The sequence below is a fragment of the Temnothorax americanus genome, unplaced genomic scaffold (genome assembly GCF_048541705.1).
Source record: "Temnothorax americanus isolate GAGA-0224 unplaced genomic scaffold, ASM4854170v1 Scaffold1, whole genome shotgun sequence".
Classification (NCBI taxonomy): Eukaryota; Metazoa; Arthropoda; class Insecta; order Hymenoptera; family Formicidae; genus Temnothorax; species Temnothorax americanus.
This window is the reverse complement of record NW_027509230.1, coordinates 881914-906978: the sequence shown is the minus strand read 5'-3', so window position 1 is coordinate 906978 and position 25065 is coordinate 881914. Positions and strand designations below refer to the sequence as shown.

The 25065-nt window shown below is 42.3% G+C and overlaps 3 protein-coding genes across 10 annotated transcripts in view; 1 reads left to right on the top strand and 2 right to left on the bottom strand.

Annotated features, from left to right (window-relative positions):
• Positions 1-3705, bottom strand: part of LOC143893399 (ELAV-like protein 3) — a 64201-nt gene extending 60496 nt beyond the window's left edge. For 2 of the 4 annotated variants that reach the window (XM_077398752.1, XM_077398737.1), the window contains exon 1: positions 15-683. The gene's annotated coding sequence lies outside the window, so the exon portion shown is untranslated. Of the gene's footprint in view, positions 1-14; positions 684-837; positions 860-3683 lie in introns of those variants that run through there. The other 2 variants (XM_077398781.1, XM_077398771.1) reach the window with 2 other exon arrangements.
• A 990-nt stretch (positions 3706-4695) lies between these two features.
• On the top strand, positions 4696-10151 carry LOC143893290 (uncharacterized). 4 transcript variants are annotated; one of them, XM_077398506.1, is made up of 7 exons: positions 4696-4856; positions 5978-6276; positions 6382-6784; positions 6901-7215; positions 7314-7710; positions 7848-8478; positions 8999-10151. In XM_077398506.1, exons 3-7 carry the CDS (start codon positions 6455-6457, stop codon positions 9057-9059), a joined length of 1734 nt encoding a protein of 577 aa, XP_077254632.1. In that variant the 5' UTR covers positions 4696-4856; positions 5978-6276; positions 6382-6454; the 3' UTR covers positions 9060-10151. The 4 variants fall into 4 exon arrangements, with proteins under 4 accessions (XP_077254632.1, XP_077254639.1, XP_077254653.1 ...); XM_077398513.1 differs by having other exon boundaries at positions 6361-6784; XM_077398527.1 differs by lacking the exon at positions 8999-10151 and adding an exon at positions 8821-8872.
• On the bottom strand, positions 9914-16480 carry Ir25a (ionotropic receptor 25a). 2 transcript variants are annotated; one of them, XM_077398357.1, is made up of 6 exons: positions 15103-16480; positions 14343-14701; positions 13209-14006; positions 11340-12178; positions 10930-11265; positions 9914-10854 (listed from the first exon to the last, which is right to left on the bottom strand). In XM_077398357.1, exons 1-6 carry the CDS (start codon positions 15233-15235, stop codon positions 10509-10511), a joined length of 2811 nt encoding a protein of 936 aa, XP_077254483.1. In that variant the 5' UTR covers positions 15236-16480; the 3' UTR covers positions 9914-10508. The 2 variants fall into 2 exon arrangements, with proteins under 2 accessions (XP_077254483.1, XP_077254492.1); XM_077398366.1 differs by having other exon boundaries at positions 14343-14591; positions 15103-15228.
• Between the last annotated feature and the right edge of the window lie 8585 nt (positions 16481-25065).

The following is a 25065-nucleotide window of genomic DNA, read 5'->3' as shown; positions in this document are numbered from 1 at the left end:
ACGATTGCACGTACCTGAGAGAATGCGACAATTACGTTTCCTAAAACTCAACGAACCCGCGCTCGAGGCACGCGCGCATTGGATGGACAGAAGACGCAGGTACTACGCGACGGGCCCGTTACACCAGGCCGGATATACGGGCCTGAGGATACTCGGAGACTGTGGGCGCGGGTGTATCCGTGGCATTTAACGTACTACGGCGACGACAACGGCGACGGGAGAGTCGGTATACTAATCGTGCTTGCGAATTCAACCACGAACAACGAACAAACGAATTTACCGTGTGCGTGGCGTGTATGCGTGTGGGTGTCGCGTGTAAACGTGGGCACGTTGTGCGTGAGAGAACGGGTCGGTGTCCCTGCGTGACTAAGATCTGCGCGCGTGTGTGTGTGTGTGTGTGTGTGTGTGTGTGTGTGTGTATGTGTGTGTGTGTGTGATGTGTATTTATATATATATATATATAAATATATATATTATATATATTATATATATACCTATATATATATGTGTATGTGTGTGTGTATGTGTATGTGTGCTGATATATTTGCGATTATATATTATACGTGTACATGTCAATCAATCGGAACTGAGGAGGAACTAAAACGGAAAGAAATGAAACTATAGCGAAAGAAGGGAGCAGACAAGCGGCCAGTAGCTCTTCTACCCCTGGGCTCGAGACGGAACTGGCCCGTGGGTCGCTCCGACGGGCTCGCGAGACCCCTGTCGACGATCCCCGCGCCCCCCCCTCGACGTTTCCTCCCCGCCGTCTATAATCGTAACGCTCGTCTCTGCCCAACCATCGTCGCCGTTGCCACCACCGCGCACCGCTCCGCTTACCTTGCATCCTGCATCCTCGATTCTCGCCGCCCCGTTCTCACCCTCCTCCTCCTCCTCCTCCTCCTCCTTCTGCTCTTCCTCTCCCTCCCGCCGTCGCGAGTGCGTTTTCCTCCTCTCCGTGCAACTCCGTGCATCCCCCTCGAGCCGGGCCAGGCACTTCGGGGTTGGACGAGAGCAGGGCGGTGGTCGTTGAACCAGGTATATAACGTCTGCGTCGTGCCGGTTGCGCAGCAGCGAAACCGCCCTTACGCGGCCGTGTTCTCTCGCGGTTCCCTCCCCCCTCCCATCCTCCACCCGCCCTCTCGTTCTACCCTCGCGTTCGGTGCGCGGGGTTGCAACCCGTGCCGTGCACTCTCACTCGCTACAGCGCAGCTCTCGAACGGTTCCCCAGGAGAAGCGACTAACGAACCGCGCGAAGCGAACCCGGGCGCAGGGCGCAGGACGGTCGGTATATGGGCGGCGAGGGGTGAACGGTGGACGGTGGACGCGGTGGACAGGAGGAGCGGAGGAGTGTCGAGGGGGATGGATCTGTGCAACGGAGTCGACGTGTACGCGCGCCAGTGGATTAATATCGGAGACGCGCTGAATTCGCCAGGGCCGAAATGATTTAATTCCGCGGCTTTTAATTCGGGCTTTTATCCGCGCCTCGATATCAGATTATACATCGTCCGCTCCTCTTTCCCACCGTAGTCCCGCGATGACGTTTTCTTTTATCCGCCGCCACGGGAACTTTGCCAAGAAGCTGGCCGAGTGAGCTATACGCACCTCAATCGTTCCCCCGCTCTTTTTTCTTCGCAAAAATCGGGGGTTTTATTGCCCCCCGCGAGAGATCCTGCCGTCAAAACTGTCGATTAATCGCGTCGCGCTCACGCATTTAAATTTCGCCTCGCGGTAAGAATTAAGAATTTTGTTTCGCTCCAGCTTTGTCGTCGTCGTCGTCGCTCTAATGCGAATTAAATCGCGCCACAAATCGCAACATTTCGATCCTGTCCCATTCCCGTTCCGAGCAGAAATGAAATATGATAATTTCCGCCCTCAGATGCTAAATGGCACGCCGAGAGATTTCCGATATCGCAAGCTATTAAACGCAAGGGATAACTAATGGATCTATTGAATCGATTCTTATTCAGATTTAAAATTAATTGTAAGATTCTCCGTTTTTTTAATATAATCCAAGGCAGAAACCTGACGTGAACACTGTTTTCTAAATATAAGAATTCGTTGAAAGAAGGTTAATCTTATCAGATAAATCGTAATATAAAAAACTCATTTTTCTTTCTTTTCTACCTTCTTATCGAGATATAATGATAAAAAAAGAAAAAAAGAAAGAAGGTATATATCTTACAGAAAAGGGAGCGATAGGGAGAACAGATATCCATTAAAAGAAGGGAAAAAAGTCGGACAGTTCTTTGAGACGTTTTTCTCTCAATGGATCTTTTCTCAGACCTAAGAACTCTAAGCAGCTTCATCACCCCCGGAGGCGATCATTTTATCCGCTACAAGATTATACGGCTATGCTATATATGTATATTCGTATCTTTAGCACGAAGCTGCTAATAAAATGAGCGAGATTATTCATGTGAAATTTGACTTTGTATAACAAAAAGATTTTGCCACTTTTTATCGTTATCTTATTATTATATGATATTTTAAAAAACTATTACATCGTAATATTTTAGTTCACATAGAATCCATCATCGCGATCGCGAGTCATACGCGCAAACAAAATATGCTTGTATATCGTACATTTTTTCCAGTTAAATATATATGAGAGACATTAATATTATCAACGTACCGTTGCGTGTATTTATTTAAGAGAAATAGACTCATATTTTCACAGCGATGATCAATTTTAAACAGTGCGCTGCCATCTAGCGTAATCTTACGAAATCTTCTGGAGAGTTTCCGCCGTACTTTTTTAAAGCGACGATCGTAATTGAATTTTCAAACACTAAGGGCCGCGTGTTCCAACCTGTTGGTAAACTAACCAATCCTTTACATTAGACAAAGATAGACATATGATGGATTTAACTATATTGGTTATAGCTTACCAACGGAGGTTGGAACAACCGGCCCTAAAGTAATAAAATATAAATTAATCTTTTATCGGCTATGCCATTTCTTTACGCATTCTTATACACTCTGCAAATATATCGAATAAAGCGTGTACGATGATTATTGTATCTATCTGCTGAACGACGTTTTCTAATTGTTAACGTCATTATACTTGCATGCAGAAAAGTTTTATTACGCTCTTTTCGTATTCAATTTCAGATGTAGCGAAAAGTGAGAATTATATAATCAAATAATAAATCGAAATTCTTCGCGCACCAGTCATGCGGAATTGTAATTTTTCCCTTCAACAAAATACATCTATATTTCCTTAATAATTTTGATCTCAAAGATAGCTTCGATTATCAAGATACTCTCGTGCGCCGTGCGATATATTTAAATTTAAATTTAAATTTTCATAGAATTGCCCAACTTCGATAGCTCGTAGCAGAGGAGAAGCCTGAGAGGCCATTCCGGCCTTTTTGAGCTTTTGTTAATTCGCACTCTCGACGTTCGTATACGCATTTTGGAGCAAGCTCGCTCCCTCGTTCGCGATCGTTCGCGACGTCGCGACAAGCAAAGCGCATGAGAACGCCAAACGCGCGATCGTTCTCTTTAATTACTCAATAGATAATTAATTCCCGTGCTCAATGAGAGATTCGAGCTATTCACCGAAACGTCTTTCCCACGCGATTCACTCGTTCGAAGTAAAAATCGAAACGGAGGCAAAGAGACACGCGCGACACGAATTCGGAGAATATCATTTGTCTCTCATATATGCACAATTTACTTACCGATCACGACATTCACGGCAACGTTGCAGGAGCGACCCGTCAAATCACAGCCGGGAGGAGCGGGAGAGTGATACGTGCGGGCGTTCATTTCGGCCATCCCACTCGTTTGCGGACGTTGCGGTCGACACGAGAAGTAACGGAATACAGAATATGCGGCGTACATTGAGCTTGCGACACACACACTCCGTAACCGGAGGATTCACGAGAAAGAAATTACTTTACTCGAGCGACAACGTCTCGCCGCGACTCGTTACTTGCGCGCGCGCCGCGCGCCGCACGGCCCCGATTGCCCCCGAATCCGGCCGAATCACGTTCGGCCGCTCTCGCCGGCCGCGCCGGCGCGGCACGCGGTGACGCGGCACTCGGCGGTCACGTCGCGTCACGATGCCGCGACCGTTGAATGAATCCGCCGATTTCGGAGCGGCGCATACTTACGTCCAAGTCCAAAGTCGGCGCGCGGACGATTGTTTCCATCGGGACGGCCTCTTTCAGGCTTCTCTCTGCTTGTAGCTGTTCAGCGTTCAGCGCTCATGTCTGTGTGGACGGTTTGAATTTTAAAACACCAACGCGCGTTCCGAAACTCATCGAGGAGAGGCTTAGAATTGTCCAGTCCACAAGTGCATGTCCAAAAGCAACGCAGCTTGTGAAAATCTGCTGATTCTCTAATACGATTGGTTCTTACCTCTGATTCTTCCCCGGATCCGAGCGTAGAAACCAATCGTTAAAGAATAATTGCTTTTTCCGCTGAACGCAGCCTATCCTAACGCGAGGCTATGACGTCAGTTTCGAATTTTCACCGTGCCGCGATAGCAACGACACGTAAATTTTCCACTAATTGTAAGGCGGAAAGCGGAAAAGCGAAAAGCGAAAAAGTTAAAAGAAAATAGTTCCATGTGAAATTACGCGATCGATCCTTGAAGTTGGCGTTAACGATGCTCGCAACTTCGCGATCAAAGGGGGTTAGGGGAGCAGGGGGAGCGCGCGCATGAGTCAGCTGCGTGTGAGTTGGTACGGACGTACGGAGTATGGCCGTATGGCTGGTGGTGCGGAGTTGCGGAGTCCTCCTCGCTCACTCCTCGGACTCCTCGGTTTAGTTAGTAGCTCGCCATGTTTTTTACCGAGTGGGGTGTGTAGAAGAGGCCGGGGTGAAAAATCATCTCTCGAGGCACGCAGGTACGTCGAGAATCCTGGATTTTTTTCGTCGTCTCTCGATGAAACGCACGGGCGTCCGAACGCGGATGCGGATGCCTGCGCGTCGCGAGTCGCGACGCGGAGTCGCGTTTCTCGTTTCGCAAATCGTAACGTCGTCGCGCACGGGCTTTCGTTCCGGGCAGAGCTATGACTCGGGCGAAACTCTATAGCGCGATCGGCAAGGTTATTCGCGTCGCACCCCCCACCCCCCCGGGAGCACGCGGGCTCCCGCTCCCGCTTCCCGCTGCCAGCAGTGCCAGGTGCCAGCGTCTCGTCTCGTGCGCGCGGACTCGCGGACACACGACGACGCGACGCGCGGCCGCGGCCGCCCGTTGCGTCCCTCGCCTAAATTCGCCGATTCGCCCCACTCGGCTCGGGCGCGCGTTCTCCACCTCCGCGATAACACCTGAGGTGTATGTATACCTACGTACGTCGATGCTTTTGTCGTACGCGCGTATCTACGGATAACGCGTATACCGCGTACGTCCCTTTAATGCCTTCAATAGCGATCGCAAATGGTCTCGGGCGTGTGTGTCCGCCGTGTGACGTGCGACTTCGCTCGCACTTCTGGATCATCTGGTTTTTCTATTTCTTGTGCCTCTCTCGCGTGCGTTGATCGACTGATAGACGTTGTCGCTCTGAACGTTGCTCGTGCTGTGCCCAACAAAAGTTGGCTATGTGTATACGTGTGTACACATATCATCTATATATGTATGTGTACATATATATCTGGTCACCTTGAATAGATACAAATAGACGTTAGTAGAAAATGTTACGTATAACTAAATATTATATATTGCCTATAACGTCTCAAAACTTTAAAGTGACTCTGATAATGTGAAAGTATATACAAGTATGGTAGATATTTGTAAATTATTTTTGTTGTCGTCGAATATTCTAGCACAGATTACGACTGTGACGTGTGTTATCGAGTTGTGAAAAAGAAATTATTTTTATGAAAAGTATAATTATATTAGTAAAATTAAAATTAAGTATTGTGTGCTTAACGTACTTGCAATACTATAAATATAAATATTATTTGCAATGTGTTTCTTTTCTACGCTGAAATAATTATTTATACTGCTTTCGCTTGTTACTTTTAGTGTCAAAATGGGAAGGAGACTATACTCGTTATCCTTCGCTGAGACCTGCCAGCCTCACTTCAATGATATATCCACCACCCAAAAACTGAAGAATTTTTAAACAAGATTACTGAAACTTTAAGAGAAACAATATTAACGATATTTCTGGACGATTAAATAACTTAATGCGAAAAATTCAAAATAAGAACTACAGACGGAAAACGTTCGATAAGTCTGTTGATTAGTTTGGACGACGTAGTGGTGGATTCCATAAACGTGAAACACTAAACGACAATAATAAAATACTGTACTGTACATAGGTGAGTTTGAGCGCTCAGATTTTAAATAATCTAAGCTCCGTTTTAATGATTCCCTGTTTAGACGTCGTGATATCTTAATCGAAGTGTGGTGTTATAATTTTATAGGAGAGATGATCACCCTGGAGATAGCGAAGTTGGTCAGAGTTCCTGGGTCTAGGAGGAGATCTATTGAGAGGGAATGAGGAACCCAGCCTTGCATTTGGTCGGGATAGCGACGTCCCCTGGAGGAGGTGAAGTCTTTGGCTCGAGGGCCGAGGAGGAGTTGCGCCAGTGGCTTGAGACGCGCCTGGACGCATTGGGGATTGACCCAGTTGCGTACTCGCGATTTGTACTCAGCCTATTGCGCCGCCCCGACTCGGCCCTGAGTCCTCCAGAAGAGGCACGCGAATTAGGTAGAGGCACGGGACGTCGCGTACGTGCCTCCCGACCTAAAGCAAAGCTGCCGACGCATGGTGACGGGGAACAACGACGAGCTGTTGTGCGATGTCTGACAAGTGCCGCTGATGACGTGAGTTTTATAGATATAGAAATATAGTTTCTACTAGGAATATATAAGATTCCTAATTTCTACAACGTGCCCATGTTAAATAGTAACTGTACGTAAAAAGAATATTTTTTGTATAGAAATACGGGGTAGATGCTCTAGTTGATGAATTGTGCGTAAAACTGAAAGAATTAGAAGGCGGAAGCTCGTTTAATGAAGAAGAAGAATCCAAGAAATCTCACGATGAGCCCGAAACGAATTTAGAAACGCTCACATCTCGTGACAAGGCTCTCAGATATTACGCAGCATTTCCAGCCTTGCAATCTGTATCCATTAAGAAGAATCCTGCACAGAGAGATAGAAATTTTGCCAACAGCAACAACGATAAAAACTACGGAATTAATTTGCACAATAAAAATAATAGCGCTTGCAATAAAAAGACAAAAATGTCTATCGTGAGTATATAATACTTTTCTACCTTTATTTTTCTCAAATCTTACCGATGTAGTAGTTTCCGTTGCGATAAGTCATATTCTTTTTCTTTCCTTTCTAGAACATCGAATCGCAAACATCGGAAGAGAAAGAAAGCTTTGGATTTGCTAAATCAATGGAACGGGAAAGGGAAAAGGAACTTGATCAGTTAAGATTAGCGCAATTAAAGGCAAAGTTTAACGAGAGCTTAGAGGCACTTTGGAATTCAGTACCAGGCAATGCACAGGACACAGCTTCGATATGGGCAGCTCCGACACTTTCCATTCCTTCTGGACCTCATTGGCCCACAGACACCACCAGGACAATCTTCACCTTACCCACCTCCTCAGATAATGGCTACGCTACTGACACACCAAACCAAGAATCTATTGTTGACGAATCACCGCTTACTCCATGGGGTATTGATGTAATCAGCATTGAGGATAACGCAGATGAATGTAGCGATAAAGATAAAGCAGGTCAGATATCAATGCTTGATCCGATATGTTATAATTTAAGATTTATAAATCAAAATAGTACTTATAGTTCAAAAATCTCGTAGAGAGTCTAAATTTTCTTATCGGGAAAGATTTTTATATTAGTGATATTATTGTAGAATACAATATAAATTGGATGAATTCGCTTGTGGATGGGTGGTGGAACGGAATTGACGATACAAGTTTGTATTGTCATAACCCTCAAAAAGATGACCGCTTCTTTCCGGTAGCGTCGAGCAAAACTCCGCTTGGAGTTCGCAAAGAATCTCGTTCGAGTCTGAAGGTAAACAGCCTTCCAGAACCAGACGAGGATCTACTGACTTCCGCACGTACTCACTTTCGTCCGATAAAGGACGATGGTCACTGGGCAGATGGGACGACGTTTACTGTGAACAATACAGTAGAACGCGTTGCTTATCGCAGATCTGAGTCAGGAAACTTACTGTATCTTCCTGGCGGAGAAAGCCCGTATATGGAGTATCGGGAGAATGACGCGGTGGCATTGTCCGCGTCTACGAATTTAACGCTGAAGTTTCGGGTGCGTCAGTGCGACAAGAGTGTCCAAACTGAGCCCGTACGATCTCCGGTCAAACGCCGCATTCTCTCCGAACAAGATCATTTTCGCTATTCTCCGGTCGGAGCCGAAGATGCCGTTTTACAAGAGCAAGAAAATAACGAAAAAGATTCTTTTGCTTTGGATCAACTTGGCTGGATGCAGTCGAGTGTACCTCTGCACAATGATAGAAAAAGGTAATGTACATTGTTAAGATACGCCATGTATTGCAAGCGCGTCAATTGCATAGAACGTGTAACGTCGTTAATTACGAATACAATAAGAGAAGAGTGACTTTACACTAATTTTTTTTTCTTATTATTAAATGGGTGAGAAAATTTATATTGTCAGGTTAAAAAACGAGATTTATAGTATCATATTATCCAGAATTAGATAATAAAACAGAAAAGTTGGTATTCATAGACTTATATCTGTTTTCGAAAATAAATATTAATGTATGTGTGATTTGTTCCATTTTTATCGAAAAATAATTGAATGACTAGCTCACCAAAAAAATTTAGGCTCAATTTTTTTTTTAGGATAGAATCCGTGCTAAAAACGAATGAAATGGTATAGCAATGATTTTACAATAATACCTATCCTGGACTTACTTGCAATTCTGAAATATATTAATAGCGTGTCTGGATAAAAGTTTTACGGGTACAATTTAGTTTTGTCACATTGCTATTGTACCTAATTACATCTTTTTTCCGATAGAAGGCACAGTAGCAGCTTCGGATTCCAGCCACTGACGACTTTACGTCCGTTGACCTTGTGAACCGGATAATGTAAGCTGCAAATAATACTATATGACTGGAGGTTTGAGGTGTTTAGCTATACTTTTTTTTCGCAAAATAAAAAAGCGATTGATAGGATTGTGAATGGGGGTCCTCTTGGCATGTGGAATTTGTTATGCATGTATCCAAGAAGGCACGAGTAAACCCCATCGTCACTCGTAATAAGCAACATGCAATCGAAACAACGCGAAACAAAGCGAGAATATTAACTATTCATTTAGATAATTAATAAATAATCTTTTGATGAGAGAGTAAAGAGGAAAGGAACAAAATAAGAAAAAAAAGAAGTGTATATGTTACACACACACAGCGTTTCACGTTTCGAGAACGTTGAAGATGTAGTCCACGCTATTTCAGTTGTAGGTTGTTGATTACTTTGTGATTTTTGAGGAGAGAGCTTAGTACGCTGATTTTTTGTAGAAAATTGTAGCGAGCAATTTTGTTTCTCACCCGACGTGCAGGCCAAGAATATCTACTTATTCGATTCATATATCGAAAAGAAAAGACAAAAAAGGAAACGAAACTTACGAATCAGAAACAAATTCGAAAGGACAGTTGAGTACTTATTTTGAACGCCGCACGAATGCAAATCGGGTATTTAATTAAAGAGCTGTTCTATTGTTGTTTTTCGTAATTATTAATGGATTATCTTAATCGTATTCTTCTATAATTATGATTTAACTCCCTATAGAAGATTAATCCCTTCTCCAAAATCCTTTCCTTCACCCACGTTCCAAATTTCCTCGTATCCATTGCTTTCCCTGTGCTCACCCTAAGGAAATCGAATAACTGAAAACATACGTGTAAAAAAAAAACGTGTAATTTCAAAACACGTGCTTACCTTGCGAAAGGTATGCGAAAAAAATACAAAAAATGTTACTCTAGCATGCAGATGCCTTTGAAACGAATGTTGAGTGATGTTAATGCGTCGAAGGAATGTGTCACTTATAAACAACTGTCTTTAGGAAATAATGTGAAAGAAACATACGCAATGTAAAAAAAAAAGGGCGCTCTTTGTCTTTCCGCGAAATAATGTACGGAAAGGATAAATAAAGGCATTGCAAAGAAGAAAATTATTGTACGTCAGTTTGAAATCTTTCACTCCTATAAATTTATTTATCTCTCTTTGTCCAAGAATTCCGCAATTAAACCTTTCTTTAAAGTTATGTAAAACCACAAACATTTAGCGCGGAGTTTATATGCTAAAAACATGCAAATGGATCCTATAAAAATGTTACTGTATTTTATGACGACCGCTTTACTGTGCGACACACCAATATAAAAATTCATGAAGATTCATGAATTTTGTCTAATATCTCATTAATACAAAATTGACACGGTCGTCTAAAAACGCTTTTATCCCTTTGTGCGACAGCTTCATACTTATAGTCTCTATATTTCACAAATAAATCCTCTCTGAATGTTTCAACCTAAAATCTCGATTTAAATTGCGAGATTGTTTGAAACGCATGTGTAGGGGCAGGATGCAAATCGAACCGAATTGACTTAATTCCCTTCGCCATTTTCATTTTCGGGGGCGTAGCTTGATGTACGCTGACTTTCGCACGGTGCCGATAATACCAATACTCGAAGGCTAATGTGAAGCAAGCGAAGATGATGCCCACAAAAATTACGAGGAACACACCGCCAATATTTTGAATACTGATACCATCGCTCTGATTATTTTCTAGCTCGCAATTCTTTTTCATAGGATTCTGCTTCCACCATTTATCCTTCAATTTCTCCAATCTTCTCTTGTTCAACAGTATGAGAATCCTATGGCAATAGAAAAACGAAGGATAGGAGATTTGGTTTTTACAAAAAAAAAAAGATAAACGTCTTCGTACATACGCATTGTTAAATTGATCCTTTAGCGGTGAGCCCTGTTGGACGGCGATAGCATAGGGTTTCCTTGAAAATTCCTCTCCGACTTGAGTCAGATCGCAATTCGTCATGACAAGATACTTGATAGTCGAAGCGTCCTCGATGAAAGCGAATTCATTGTTCGCGTACTGATCCTCCTGTCGAATTCGCTTTAGCGCTTCGTCGATATCGGCTGGAAAGCCAGCTTCTTTCATGGCTTGAAACATTTTTGTATACTTGTCGCTAACAGGATAGTCCCAGACGGCTAATTTCGCCCTTTCTACGTCCGACAAGCTATCGTTCAGGCTCATATCTTTCCAAATTCTATAATAATTTAAAATATATTTAAAAGAATCACGCACATAAAAAAAGATTTGATTTGAGAAGTAATCACTTACTCGTAGAAGCGCGTCTCGATGTCTGCCATTCTCTGGAAGTAGACGTACGCCGGGGAGTTGGCGATAGGCGCATATTGTATTTTGTACTGTTTGCTCAGGTCCTCCAAGGTCTCGATAGGTATCTCCAACCTGGACACTGTGAGGAAAGCTGCCAGGTTAGCTGTGTAAGACGCAATGATGATGAACCCGAAGAGCCACCATGTAGCCGCCACCAATCTTCCTGATAAATTTTTCGGCGCCTCGCCACCACCCTGGGGGGTCAGGGAGGTCATGCAGAACCAGAAGCACTCCCTGATATTGAACTCCCTCTTCTCATCGTCGTCCTTGTACTTGTCACGATTATTCTGGTAGCTGTACGGCGACCAACGGTCGAATAGCCACATGAGGAAGCTGGTGAAGAAGTACGCCGCCAGGATGCAGAGCCAGACCTCGTTCTCTAGCACCGTGAGAAACTTGAAGAGCGACGTCGTCGGGTTCGTTTTCTGCATCACGATCGTCAGCCCGACCAGATCGTAAAAGGGCACCGTAAAGTCTATGACTTTTTCTCGTTCCGCCATGACCCAGAACGAGCTCAGGGCGATGTCGGCGCGTTTATCTATCAGCTCTCTCATCATTCCGGTCCAGCTGCCGTTCTCGCTTAACGAACCGTACTCGTGGTCCTCCACCTCGCGTACTTCGTACTCGAACGGCACAGTTTCGCGAATCGCGTCCAGCAGATCGATGCAGAAGCCGTACCACGTCCCAGTTCGATTATTGTACATCATGAAGGGTGGATGTTGCACGGCGACCACCCTGTAGCTCGTCACCGCGGTGTTGTTCATGATCTTGTCGTTGGTAACCTTCGCAGAACGCAAATTCTCGTGATAGGCGAAGAATAAAAAAATCAGACAGAAAATAGAGCAAGATCAATACACAGGATGACGATTGTCGTATCCAACTACCTCCGAGACTCCAGAGTGTGGAGAAGGTGCGAAGCATGAAACGTGAGTGAAACTAAATGCGCAAAAGGGTTTCGTGACGCTTTCATGGCGCGATACAATGCGCGAGTAAATAAAAGTATTCATATATATATAGATATGACCATTACGCTCTTGCCACCTTGAACTTTTTCCAGGACGGATAAGCGAGCGTCATTAGGGAACGACAGCGCGATAGATACGACGGCGAGATATTATACAATAAAGAACTCACGCTGAAGGAAATTCTTTTTTTTCCGACACAATCCTTCTTAATGAATATCTCGTATTATCATAGTTCTGTATTTGTTAATACTCTTTGCGGGAAGTTAATGCAAAATCGGCTTAAAAGTAAGCTCGAGTTTCAGCGCTCTTTATTTAGCGGTATTCGTTATCATGCAAACGCGATCCAGTTTAAACATGCTTTATGCAAATGAGCGAATATTCAAGAAGAGCTTAAATAAACTCTAGCAGCAATTGACCAATTTTTACACGCTATCTTAATTCAATACGACAATTAATTTGCTGGTTTTACGAATTATTTCCAAATCTATCCGTAAAAAAGGGTAGTACAATATGAACGGGAAAAAATATATGAGCCATCGATCGCATAAACGTCGCTCGGTCAGGCACGAGTCAACGCGACGGTCAAGCGTGATCAATAATCCTCGGATATATGGCATTCGAGGATTGGAAGGAAAATCGAAGAAGCCGTATAATATATTGAGAACATTATCGCAATACGGAAAGAAAATCGCTTGTGATACACTGCTTGTGTCATAGAATCCCCTCATCTTCGCGCAGGCAATCGATTTCATCATAATAGATTACGAATAATTAGGAAGTCAATATTAACACTCGACACATCGTCCTTCACGTGACACGCTACCTCTCGTTTCAAGTACAATCTTACCTGCAAGGGCACCTCGATGCCCGCCTGCCATTCTCCGCTCTCCTCCTTCGACGTAATCTTTTTCTTTTCGATGTTTACCATATATACGATCATCTTAAAGTCCGCGTGATGCTCCCCGTTCTTCCTGCCCCAGGTAATATTGGCGTACGTCGGCGTCATATTTTTCGAGACTGCCATCAGTTTAGCCAGGAAATCCAGGCCTCTCTTCGGCGTGTTCGTCTCGTCGTAGCTGTTGCAGTCGATATGATGGGGTTTCAAGGGCCAGTCGCCGTTGTCCAAGGCCGACTTCATCGCGCTGATACTCAACAGAGTCAAATCGTAATAAAAGGCGGACGTGATAAGCGGTTTCTGGAGCGTATCCCTTACAACAAATTCCGCTCGATTTTTTTCATCGCTCACCACTGGCGGTTCCGGCTTCATGAATAAAATAGTGGTGTTCTCGCACGCGCAGCTCGGCCACGATTCCTCATCCAGAGTCAAAATAAACCATCCGTACTTCCGTCCGGTGAAGCTCAACGATTCCCCGGCGTCCAACAGCATACCGATGGTGTTTTCATCGCCGAGTAAGAAATAGTTTACCACGTCCAAGTCCCGCAACTTGGACAATTGCTCCTTTACGTTGTCGATCATGTCCTGCAAACTGTTGATGACGTGCCTGGTCGGCACGTTCAGCAGCAGACTCTTGTACTTGTGGTTCATGACGAAGTTTTTGTCATAAAGGATGCCGGCATTGGTGATGCTCATTTGAATCGCCAACTGACGGATCGCCTCGGGCAGAAGATCGCTCGGTGGCATTACCTGGAACAAAATACCAAACCACGGAAAATTGCAAGAATATTTGAAGAATTTTTTAAGTAAATTTTTCTAGAGGAGACTATGTAAATTCCAGTTGATTTTCGGGTAATTCTGAGCTAGAATTTACAAGTGCTTATATATATATATATATATATATATATATATATATATATATACATATAATATGTATTTCTATGAGCTATATCTACAAAGCAAAATGTATGAAGCTATATCGGTCGGATATATTTCTAATTTCACGTTATATCACGCATGTACCAGGACACACGCTATATGTACTTCGCTACCAGGACTTTTTACGCGCGTAATTGGACATAGTACCTGAATCAAATAGTCTTTTTGATCAAGGTTGAGATCTCTCCAATAGCGAATATCACCCTCTTGACCGAATTGGGCGGATAAAGTCGGAACCCCCATGGCCGCGGTGAACGAGCTCGAAGCTTCGGCGCCCAAGTTGGTCATCGTCATGTCCAAGATCAGATCCGGGACGGTCGCGCCGCCTTTGCTGATAGCCGAGCTCCAGGTGTTGCATATAGTCTCGAGACTCTCGCTGGAATCGTTTTCGTTGATCTGTACGGACCACACATTGCCCAGATGACCCGGATACTTTTCCTTCAGAGCCTTCAAAGCGCTGGTCACGCTCGCGTTCCCCACTTCGTTCTTCTCACCATTAATTATAACTAATTGGGAAAAAAGCATCGCGCCGACGTGGCATGCAAGAAAAAAGAGAAGGCAAAAGCAAGTCAGACGATTAATCTTAAGACGTAACACCTTAGGACGCTCTACTGCCTCAAATAGCTCATTAATGAGAAACTACAACCGTGCGCTGTGAGACAAAAGCAGTTATCGCGCATCGGATCGTTTGAAAAGCGGTAATGAACTGGCCTAAAAAGCTGATGTCGACGCCTTCGCAAATGGAATCTTTTCTTTCGTATGCGCATAAAATGTGGATTTGTTTTCTCTTTCAACGACAGAGATGCAACCGATGACAATACGTCAATTGTGTATCGATCGCATAATACGGTTATCTACAGCGCTACGCAAGAGATTTTCCAATTAAACTTCTATAAATGAAACTTACAAAGATTCACCGGTCTCGATCGAGCTGGTTTCTGTTTGTCACCGTTTGACGCGTCTTCGACTCCGTAGGCAGCAAAAGTCACCGATAGAACGTACAGAATACAAATCTTTGCGACACGACGGCCGGATATCATGATCGCGAACGAGTGAGCGTCTTCCAAATAAGCTTCGAACAAAACTCGAAGGGAAATGGCAAAAGTAATTAACTCAGTCTGAACACGGGAGATACTTTTAGCGATACAAATCGAAGCCTCGACGAACGTGTTGCTTATCGCGCAATATCACTTATCGGCGCTCAGCTTTCGCTCGTCCTCGCAACCAGGGACATCGAAGGTGCATTCAGTTTCAGTTTGTCGGCGCGAAAGTTCGCCGCTTTAAGGAAACTCGGCAGAATTTCCCTGCGCGATTAACTGCAACTGCAACTCTATATTGAGAGCTTAATATCGTTGATACGCGGTCTCGAGAAGCGAGCGTTGTGCGTGGAACTAGGACGCCAGGCTGGAGGCTGGAGGCTAAGAGGCACGGCCTTCGCGGTCCAGTTACGACTCGAGGGTGGAAATCTCGATGGTGGCCACCGCCGTTACGGCATCGTCGGGGAAACTTCCCCTCGAGGCGATTCTTTCCGGACCTGCCATACACCGTTTGGAAATTCAAAGTGGATATATTGCGCGTAGAAAGCGGTCAGCTGTCCACTGACAGGTCGGTTCGCAGGCAGCTTCGCTCCAGGGTGTCCTCCGGTTTATTTGTGTTTGCCCATCGGTTGCCGCGGGGATGACCCTAATCAATCGTAGTCAGCACGTGTGACCAGCGCCCCTGTTATCTCCTCCTTTAACGAAAATTTGACGAATATATCGGGCACGATACTTTCGTGAACACGCGCATGACATAACTCTCGTAAGGCCAATTTCGTGCAAATTCCGTTGTATACGTTGTTTCCTCGCCCTTATCGCCGACTCGTCTCATCATCGCTGATAAACGGGTTATGGATTAATTATTTCGACCGGGAATGCTCATTTACGCGAAGCGAAGGCAACGACCGGATTGACACGTGGAACCAAGCCGGGAAATTGAATTTGTTCGAGTCAAAGCGATCGAAAACGATTTACACACGAAAGAATGACCGCCTGTCCGCCTGTGTACGGATTATATAGAGGCGCGAATGTTGGAGAAATTGCATTTATACGCACTGGCTACTCTGGCTTCGATGCAATCGATCACTTCCACTTCATTTATTTGGTATTTTTCTGAAATCGATTTGCGTAGAGATTTCAAAATAAAAAAAGGATCATCAAGAAAATACGAGATAACAATTTTTATTTGGAATCACGAAATCGGAATCGAGTGTTACGCGACATCGTATTCCGTTTCCGTATAAAGTATAACTGCCTTCAGGATGAATCTCACCCGTGACGGTGATTTATAATCCGTTAAAGTGCATTCCACTCAAATATTCAGTTTAATTTAGTTGTGCACAATAAAGCGAGATTACTTCGTCATACGGTGCGTGACTTTCCGACACATGTGGAATCTCTTTTCCATTTTAACGAGATTTGTTTTACATACAGCCCTTCTCGTCCCCAAAATAATTTTAAAAAATATTACTATTATAAAGTATATTACACAGTATTTTCTACAGTAAACACATTTTTTCTCAGACAATGCCGCGCACTATATTTGTACGTTTTAATAATTCTGAATTTGGATGACATAATCAAAAGTTTTACATCAGGCGAATCAACTTACATCAACTGAAGCTTAAGCTCTTCTTACATGCAAATCGATCAGCTGCAATAATATGTCGAAAACTACTTACCGGCGTGATCCAGTAACACATAATCGCGCGATATGAAGTAAACTTTGTCCTTGACACACATGCAAACTGCCGTGGTTAACGAGCAAACGGGATTACGAATCTCGAAACGTATAATTTAAGCACAATCAACTCGAAACCTTGTAATAATATCTAACTCCATCTGCCACGTTTAAGACGTCAGATACGCGCAGATATCGCGTGCGACAGTACTCGAAGTAACCGAATGAGTGTGGCATTACAGCACGATTATTATTATTATTATTATTATTAATACTTTCGCTATTAAAATTGGAGATCCTTGCCTTAGATAAGAAACGAACATTACGATATTGATTTGACATTTTACATATCTGAGGACTTGAGACCGGAAATTAATTTTTACCTCGACGTTTTGATGTTCAAATTTTTGAGAGTGCGATGAGAACATGTCTCGTGAAATGGGTTAAATAAAAAAATATATCATTTCCCAACGGTACCTTCCGCGTGCGAAATTTGCTTTGATGTTGTCCATATTTGAATGTAACTATTCTGTTTTTCTTTCCATGACATTTTCGCCGTTCTCGTTTTTATGAGCAATTGTCACTTTTTGCTTGTTATCTTTCGTTAGTGCGGTGGTATAATGTATGAATAATATAACACGCTAAAAACACGTTTCAATGTAGTGAATAAAAATACTGCTGCCGTATCGTCTAACATGAATCTCCAATCAATTTCATTACCATCCGGATATTGCGCTCTCTCTGGGTTTTCGTTCCATTTCTTTTATATGATAGTTTCTAATAATAGAATGATATTTCTCGAAGCTCATAATTCCTGTGAAATTCTGTAAAAAAGTTGCCATATTACAAAATGTTTGTTCGTTAATTCTTTGCATTTGAATGTGTTGTTTCTCAACAAATTCTCAGCAAGTATTATACAAAATTATGTACTTTTTTATATCTTATTGTCAGAGATACGTACATACGCTTCGAATTTTGCTTGTCAATGACGATCCTTTCTTGATAGCAAACTCGTCTTGGCCCAAATCGCAGTTCGTTAATGTAAAGTGTGTAATCTGCATAGCTTCGCAATTTTTCGCACATTGTTCGCAGCTTTCTGGTATTGGGGAGGAAGCCTGCTCTCTTCGTCGCGTTATAAATCTTCGTGTACTTCTCGACTATTTCCATTCATTATAGCTTGCCTTTTTCACAATCCGACGTACTCCCGTCCAAATTCATGTCTGTCTCCACAGACTGCAAACATTCTCACGATTACCGAGGCTGTCCAACTAAAAACATCTTTACTAAAATCGATTCGCTCTTTTTTAAATGTAAGACGAGCAAACTTATCCCTTGTTACTCAAACGAGAGATAAAGAGGTCATCCGCGGAGAATATTAATTAAACGTTGAATATGCCCCCCTCCCTACTCCGTTGATTTTGTTATATTTAGAAACCGCACGAAGTTTTAATCGCTCTCGCACGTGAAAGATGCAAATGCGTTGGCTAACTATATAATCGCCTCTAGCGACGAAAGAGCTAACACAGATTACATTAATCAAAGCGAAGCTTATGCCAAATTTCAAATATTAGTTTGTTGCTACGAAATGTATAATTAGAGTGATTCTGCTCGGTTACGAGATTATTAATTAAATTTGCCAATATCGGCATTAATGCTTTAAACAATTTATCTGCATTATATCATAACCAAAATACGATATAGCTTATATATGTATTAATTATAATTTGTTAAAGCGAATTTGTTAAAACGAGGGATATTTCGTATTTCAAGGTAATTTAATTTGCATCAGGTAACCCGATCAACCATATACCAAATTTAGCATTATTTTAATTATTACCTCCCAAATTTTAAACAATAATACTAATTACTAAAATATGCCATGAAATACGAGCATCTTTGATCGATTTTTTGTACAAAGAAAAGCTGTTCTAAGTTTTTGTAACATATCTTTCTGTAACGCGAACATCAAAGAAAAAAGAGAAGAAAAACCGTAATAACAGTGCAGTAGGTATTGAAAGTTTACAATCGACACTGTCATTCGTTATCAGGATACTCTAGTAATTCTTTGTCGAGAGATTTTCTCTGTATCTCTAGAAATATCGACTTGGTTTGTGACCTCTATTGTCATCTCTCACAATAGAGGTTCCTCTTGCGCCTGTCGATTGCTCTGTCTGTGACAAGTTATATATAAACTTGTCACTTTTTAATTCATCAAACAGCACGTACACACGTTGAGACTCGCAGCTTTGTTATAATTAATGATAAGAATTTAAAGAGTATTTTCAAGATCGTTCGCGCGCGCGTATTTTATTTCACTATTATCAAGAAAAGGGTCACGTATATTTGGGCAGAATTTCTTTGGACAAAACTTATTTTTTATATTCTCGAAATATCGGTAGGCCGGCAAGATAAGAATATTCGTTTTGACATTCTGCCTCCTGCAATGCGATTGTTTATCGTTCCGCGACGCCGTTCCGCAATGTCAGACACGGAGCAAGATTGTACACCGCTACGACGAATTCGAAGATCCACCAGACAGCGACCGCCAATTTGCTGGACAGATTATTGGGTATCAAACCGCAACTCTGCGGCGTGATCGACGTCAGGCAAAATGACCAGAAGCACTCCATATATTTCCCGGACGCGGATTTCGTAGAATCAAAGTGATTCTCCAAGGTATATACGAGGATCGTGACGAGAAACGCTATGGCGAAATTCAGCCAGACGTATAGTGATCGAGAATCGTGCGAGAAACCACAGAAACACGGCTGCCACCGTGGGATTTCGATCACCATGATATCGTTATCTTTGTAGAACGATGCGGTGTATTTCGCTATATCTATTCACGAGGGAAGGGAATCTTCAGAACGTGGTTCTTGAAAATAGTAAGCAGTTATTTGACTCTTCACGTTCGTCAGGTCTTTTGTCACATCGGTCCACCTGCTCATTCATGTAGCTATTCAGCCATGGCCGAAGTTCTTGTCGCTAAATTCTCGTGCGTCACAATCGAGATTTGCGCCATCACGTTCAAGAGATCGATGAAGTAGACGTAAAAGGTATTGCTGCTGCTGCTGCTCTTGTACATAATGTACGGCGCATAAACGGTCATTACGACGCGATACAGCGGCCTCATGGTAACATTCATCTTATGGGCTTTCAAGCCGCTAATTGCGTTGGAAACACCTCGCGTGAGATCTCTGCAACTTGATAGGACTCGTCCCGCGGTTATTGCATCTCGGCTAATCCTCGTTTTTAAAGCTCCGTTTATAGCTAACTGATCAGATAGGTATATACGTATTAATTTATGGACAGACATCGACGTATTAAGTGTCACGTCATGTCATATCATATTTCTCAGAATTACCAATAATCGGGAAATTAAAGCTCAGATTATAGGATAATCCGAGAAATCTTTCTTCAAAGCTGGTTTCTTTTAAATCTGGTTTTAGAATGATTTTCTCTTCGGTGGTGAATTTTCAATAAAATCGAGACGCACATACATACGGATATATTGATTTATTGGTAAAATTCACGACAACGGGCTTATCGGGCTCACCTTAATAAATTATCGCGTGAATACACATTACATTAATGACTGTTCGATTCAGTATCGAAATTATAAATTTGAAACGGAATGCGTGGACTCCCCCCCCTGCAAAGCGGACCAATTTTGAAACGACGCGAAATTAATGCGGGGCATTTATTTTGCATTATTTGAACTTATCGATCGTCATGATACGACACAAATAGAGATAGCATGAGTTTGCATTCATGGCCAAAAGTTTTGAAACGTGCGTGTGCTACACGCTACATGTTTTTTTTTGTGGTTACTTGCCACGTACGTCCGTTATTTTCTGTTTTTTTCCCCCCCCCCGAGCATTGCGTACTCGCGAAGTAATATACCGTGCAAAGTACAGGAAATGAAGACCGGTCGCGCCAGAAGGTCTCTCACTTTCACGAGGATGATTGTGAATCTCCGCGAAAAGCAATCCCTATATGAGCTTTGCTTGTATTTCTGTAGCTTTGCCTCCGGGATAATACGGTCGATGTTTATCTGTATTCCTCCATTATTTCCTTTTTTTCTTACAAAGTACTTTTTCTACAATAATAGAACGCTATAGATACGCGCGGCTCGGTCGAACATCGTTTCTATACGTATTTCCGCGGAAAATAGGATACGCGAGCACGCACGTGTGCGTTTCCCGTATACAATTTCGTTCGGCACGTTAAGGAGACTTCGCTTCTTCCATCGCACATCCTTCACAATGTTCTACATAGACATAGAACAAGATAGAAATTGTAATTCATGCTGATCCGACTTATGATAATTTTCTTGCACTCTGTTAATTTGGATTTTGTTCAGAAGAATTTACTTACTTCTCTTTAAGAATTCCATTTTAAGGAATTAATTTATATTGCTGGATTAGAGTGAGGATCTAATTGTGTTAGAATAAATGCTAAAATATTATTAACTATACTTAATTCTCTCTTTTTTAATATTTTTAAATATTTTCCAGCGTTTTTTTATGCAGGCAATATTTTCAAATTTCCTCCAATTTTTCGCATTTTGTATTCGAAACGAACATCGAATATGTGCCTTTTAAAAGGTAAAATACGTCGCTCGAGTAGTATGTTAGAAATATATGGTGACTGGAAATATAAAGAAATTCAGATTTCAGGTCGAAAGAAAGCAAATTCATGCTCCCAGTATGTGAATCGTTATGAAGGCAGATAAGTTGAAAATTAGATAGACACGTTAAAGGCTGCATAAGTGGTGTCGTGGCTAATTGCATTAATCATCGTATCATGAACATATACTATATGTCGTATAATGTTGTACGTTCTTCATTCCAGCAATTCAACACAAACTAATATCGTATGTAAGCGAAGCCTTACGAAGAAGTAGTTTAGTAATAGCAAATATTTTGCAATCAATGTCTCACACAATCCAAACCTTTACAGGCTTTACGCGAAAGAAAATTGCATCTTCACTGAACAAAAGAAAATTAAATTCTTCACTAAACCACCGAGTTGTGTACGTTAAAGAATCGCGACAAACAGAGGTATTAGATACAATTTTCGCCAATTTAGAACGACCGCCGGTTTATTGGAGGAATAATGATCTGTTATTAACGTAAATTCTCTTTTTAAGTAACCGTATATATGGATTAATAATGCAATTTTTCCTCTCTCTCTTTTTTTTCCTGCCTGCAGTTATCTCGCATCAATTTAATTTTCATTAAGCACTGCCTCCAATTACACTTTTACTGTGATTATGATTTACAGTACAAATATTAACAATATACATAAACGAGTAACGTCGCCGCGCTCGCAATTAAATTCATTTCATTTACGATATGGGTTGAATTTATAACTCGTTACATCGTTTTGCACGATCTTCTTCGAATTTACATAGTAAAATTGGTTTATTAAGTGTATTAATAAAACTATAGGAAACTTGCGGATCCTCAATTACTGCCGGGAATCACTTTACGTTGCTTCCGATTAATTACAAAGTTTCGTCTTTGAGTGCGATGATCTTATAGCGTTTTTCACTGGCAGAACTGGTGCGCACTCAGTGCACATTAAAGCCGTTGTACACTGATTTAAGTTTCTAATATTTAAAGTAAAATGCAAATATTTCGACTGATAAAATACTCAGTACATATTTTACCAAATAGTGCAATAAAGAATATTGAGGATTTCATGATTTAACCCGATTATATTAAACATACACTTTACGTTGGTTTGTGTACGACGGCTTTAATGTGCACTGAGTGCGCACCGGCTCTGCCAGTGAAAAACGCTATAAGAAACAACTCTTGAAAATTTTTAATTGAAATTAAGACATTGCCGCGCGTACCATTTATACTTTGGAAGCTTGAGTCAAGGTAATACATAATCATGAGAACGTAATCGCGTAGTGATTACGGAGGTATGTAAATCGTGTCGGCCATTTGGAATTATCGGGATGAGGAGCGTGATGGAGAAACGAGAATATTGCACGCAAGACGACTGCGCACGAGGATCCATAAATCGCTCTAATCGGCGTAAATGAAAAGCCGGCGTGTTTTACCGCTGAACTTTTCCTGCGGGGCAGCAATAGAGTGAGCTTTACGCTTCACTTGAAAGTTTCTAGTACGATGAGATAAAGGGTGCTGTCGTGAATATTAAGCATTCAATATTAGAATCGGCCAACGACTCGGATATTTCATAATTTGCACGGCTCAGGCAATTCTATACAGAATCCATTATGTCCAGAATGCCATTATGTCGTCGAGCTACGGCATTTTTCTTTTTATTCATTAAAAAAAGGTTATTTAAACCAAAATTAAATAATTCATTAAAAGTATCACACTTGATATTTGTCGCGTTATAAAGAGCACTTATTATCCATAAATAGTAGATTTATACTTTACCAGCCAACATTTATCTCAATTATTATAAAAAATGAGGTACCAGCGCACGCGCATTAGACATAAGATGAAATCCACGTAAAACGTTTTATTTCTCTCTCTCGAGACGCCTTTCGTTTCACATTCAGAAAGTACTTAATCGCGATAATTTCCACCCTCGCCCCGAGTACTTCGGTCGCTCCTGATATTACGAACAAGCGGAAATCCATCAAAGAAAATTGCCGGAGCAATTATCCGATCGATGAAAGCAGCGCATTTATCCATATAATGAAATGGTCGGAGGTGACGAAAATGTGGCCGGCCGTGGCGAAATTTGCGTGCAAGCTTCCTTTCGAAGTGCAGCGTACGTACAACGAAATACAATCAGGCGTAATCGGTCTCGCGACGCTGCTTTCGCGTTTACGCGAAAGATATTACGCGGTCTTTTCGGTGACTGCGCTACGCGCGAGATTGCACGAGGAAACGATTGGAGGTAACGCGGAAAACGCCCGGGTTTCGGCATTGATTTGTATGCTGCGGTGCTCGCGTGTCCGCGGAGCCTGCGGGAAATGAATGTTTCACGAGTTCACGGTAATACTTTGTGTGAGCGCTCGTGCGTCGTCTACCGCGCGGCGGGAGCCTGCTTTATTTAATTGTAAAATTCTTCGTGGATTCTTACGTGTGCGCCAGTCGAGCGCTCGGTCGAAACGACGCGCTTTAAGGTGCGAATTCATGGGACGCTCGTTTCAGCGTATCGCGAAATCACGTGATTTCGCGCTGACGCTAGCGTCAAGCAAAGAAAGCTGGATTTTCTCAGCTTTAGCGTCAAAGCCAAAGCAGCGCGAAGACGCCGAAATTTTGACGCTGTTTTCCTTTTCATGAATTTCAATTGACGCCGACGTCACGTGTGGTCACGCGACCTTCTTGCCGCTGAAAATGAGCGTCGAGCGTCAGCATGAAAAGGCACCTTTATACTTCTCCGGAGAAAATTATTAGCGCGATAAAACGATAAGCATCGCTCGACTTGTTCATTCATGCATACGAAAATACTTGCGTGCATGCACGCTTGCCCGATGAAACCAACCAGATTGTCGAATCATACGAGCGCATGTATTCTCATGTATGGGTCGTTTCGTCAACCCAAAGTATCTCCCAGGAACACGAGCGACAGAGCGACAGAGCGACAGTGCGATAGGGAAATTCATCACCCTTAATCATCACACTCAATATATACCCGCAATGTGTAAAATCGCAATATTCGTATATCCTTACTATTTTCTATTTCACCGAAATTTACGGTTACGATATATCCAATGCTCTTATCCTTTCAACCATACTTTCCGGTCTATTGAGGATATCGATGTTCCATATAACATTCAGACTCACTTAAAAGGACTTGTAGAAAAATTATGAGGTAAAATAAAGAGATATATCTATTATGGTCCCGCGTGCTTAAAAATTTAAACGGATTTATCGTTAACCATTCGTTTGAATAGTCAAAATGTTTTATTTCGATGGAATTATAAATAACGATTAAATGTGTGACAAATAAAAATAATAAGTTTTACATTACATTATTATCATAACTCGTGTGGAATATGTAAAAAAATGCTTCCATAGCACGTTATAAAAGATCGCTCTTTGTCGAATCCATTTTATATTAACTGCTTGGTGCGGTTACTGGGGTGTTTCGTTCATTTTTACGTTGCGTAAATTAGTTTTTTTAATCCGAGTGTTTTATAAAAAGGGCCTATTAC

Coding starts and splice junctions, on each gene's coding strand:
- LOC143893290 (XM_077398506.1), top strand. CDS start 6,455: ATGAGGAACCCAGCCTTGCATTTGGTCGGGATAGCGACGTCCCCTGGA. Junction 7,711..7,847: donor TAGCGATAAAGATAAAGCAG/GTCAGATATCAA, acceptor ATATTATTGTAG/AATACAATATAAATTGGATG. Junction 8,479..8,998: donor CTGCACAATGATAGAAAAAG/GTAATGTACATT, acceptor TTTTTCCGATAG/AAGGCACAGTAGCAGCTTCG.
- Ir25a (XM_077398357.1), bottom strand. CDS start 15,235: ATGATATCCGGCCGTCGTGTCGCAAAGATTTGTATTCTGTACGTTCTA. Junction 12,179..13,208: donor GCATCGAGGTGCCCTTGCAG/GTAAGATTGTAC, acceptor CGTTCTGCGAAG/GTTACCAACGACAAGATCAT. Junction 10,855..10,929: donor AAGGATCAATTTAACAATGC/GTATGTACGAAG, acceptor CTATTGCCATAG/GATTCTCATACTGTTGAACA.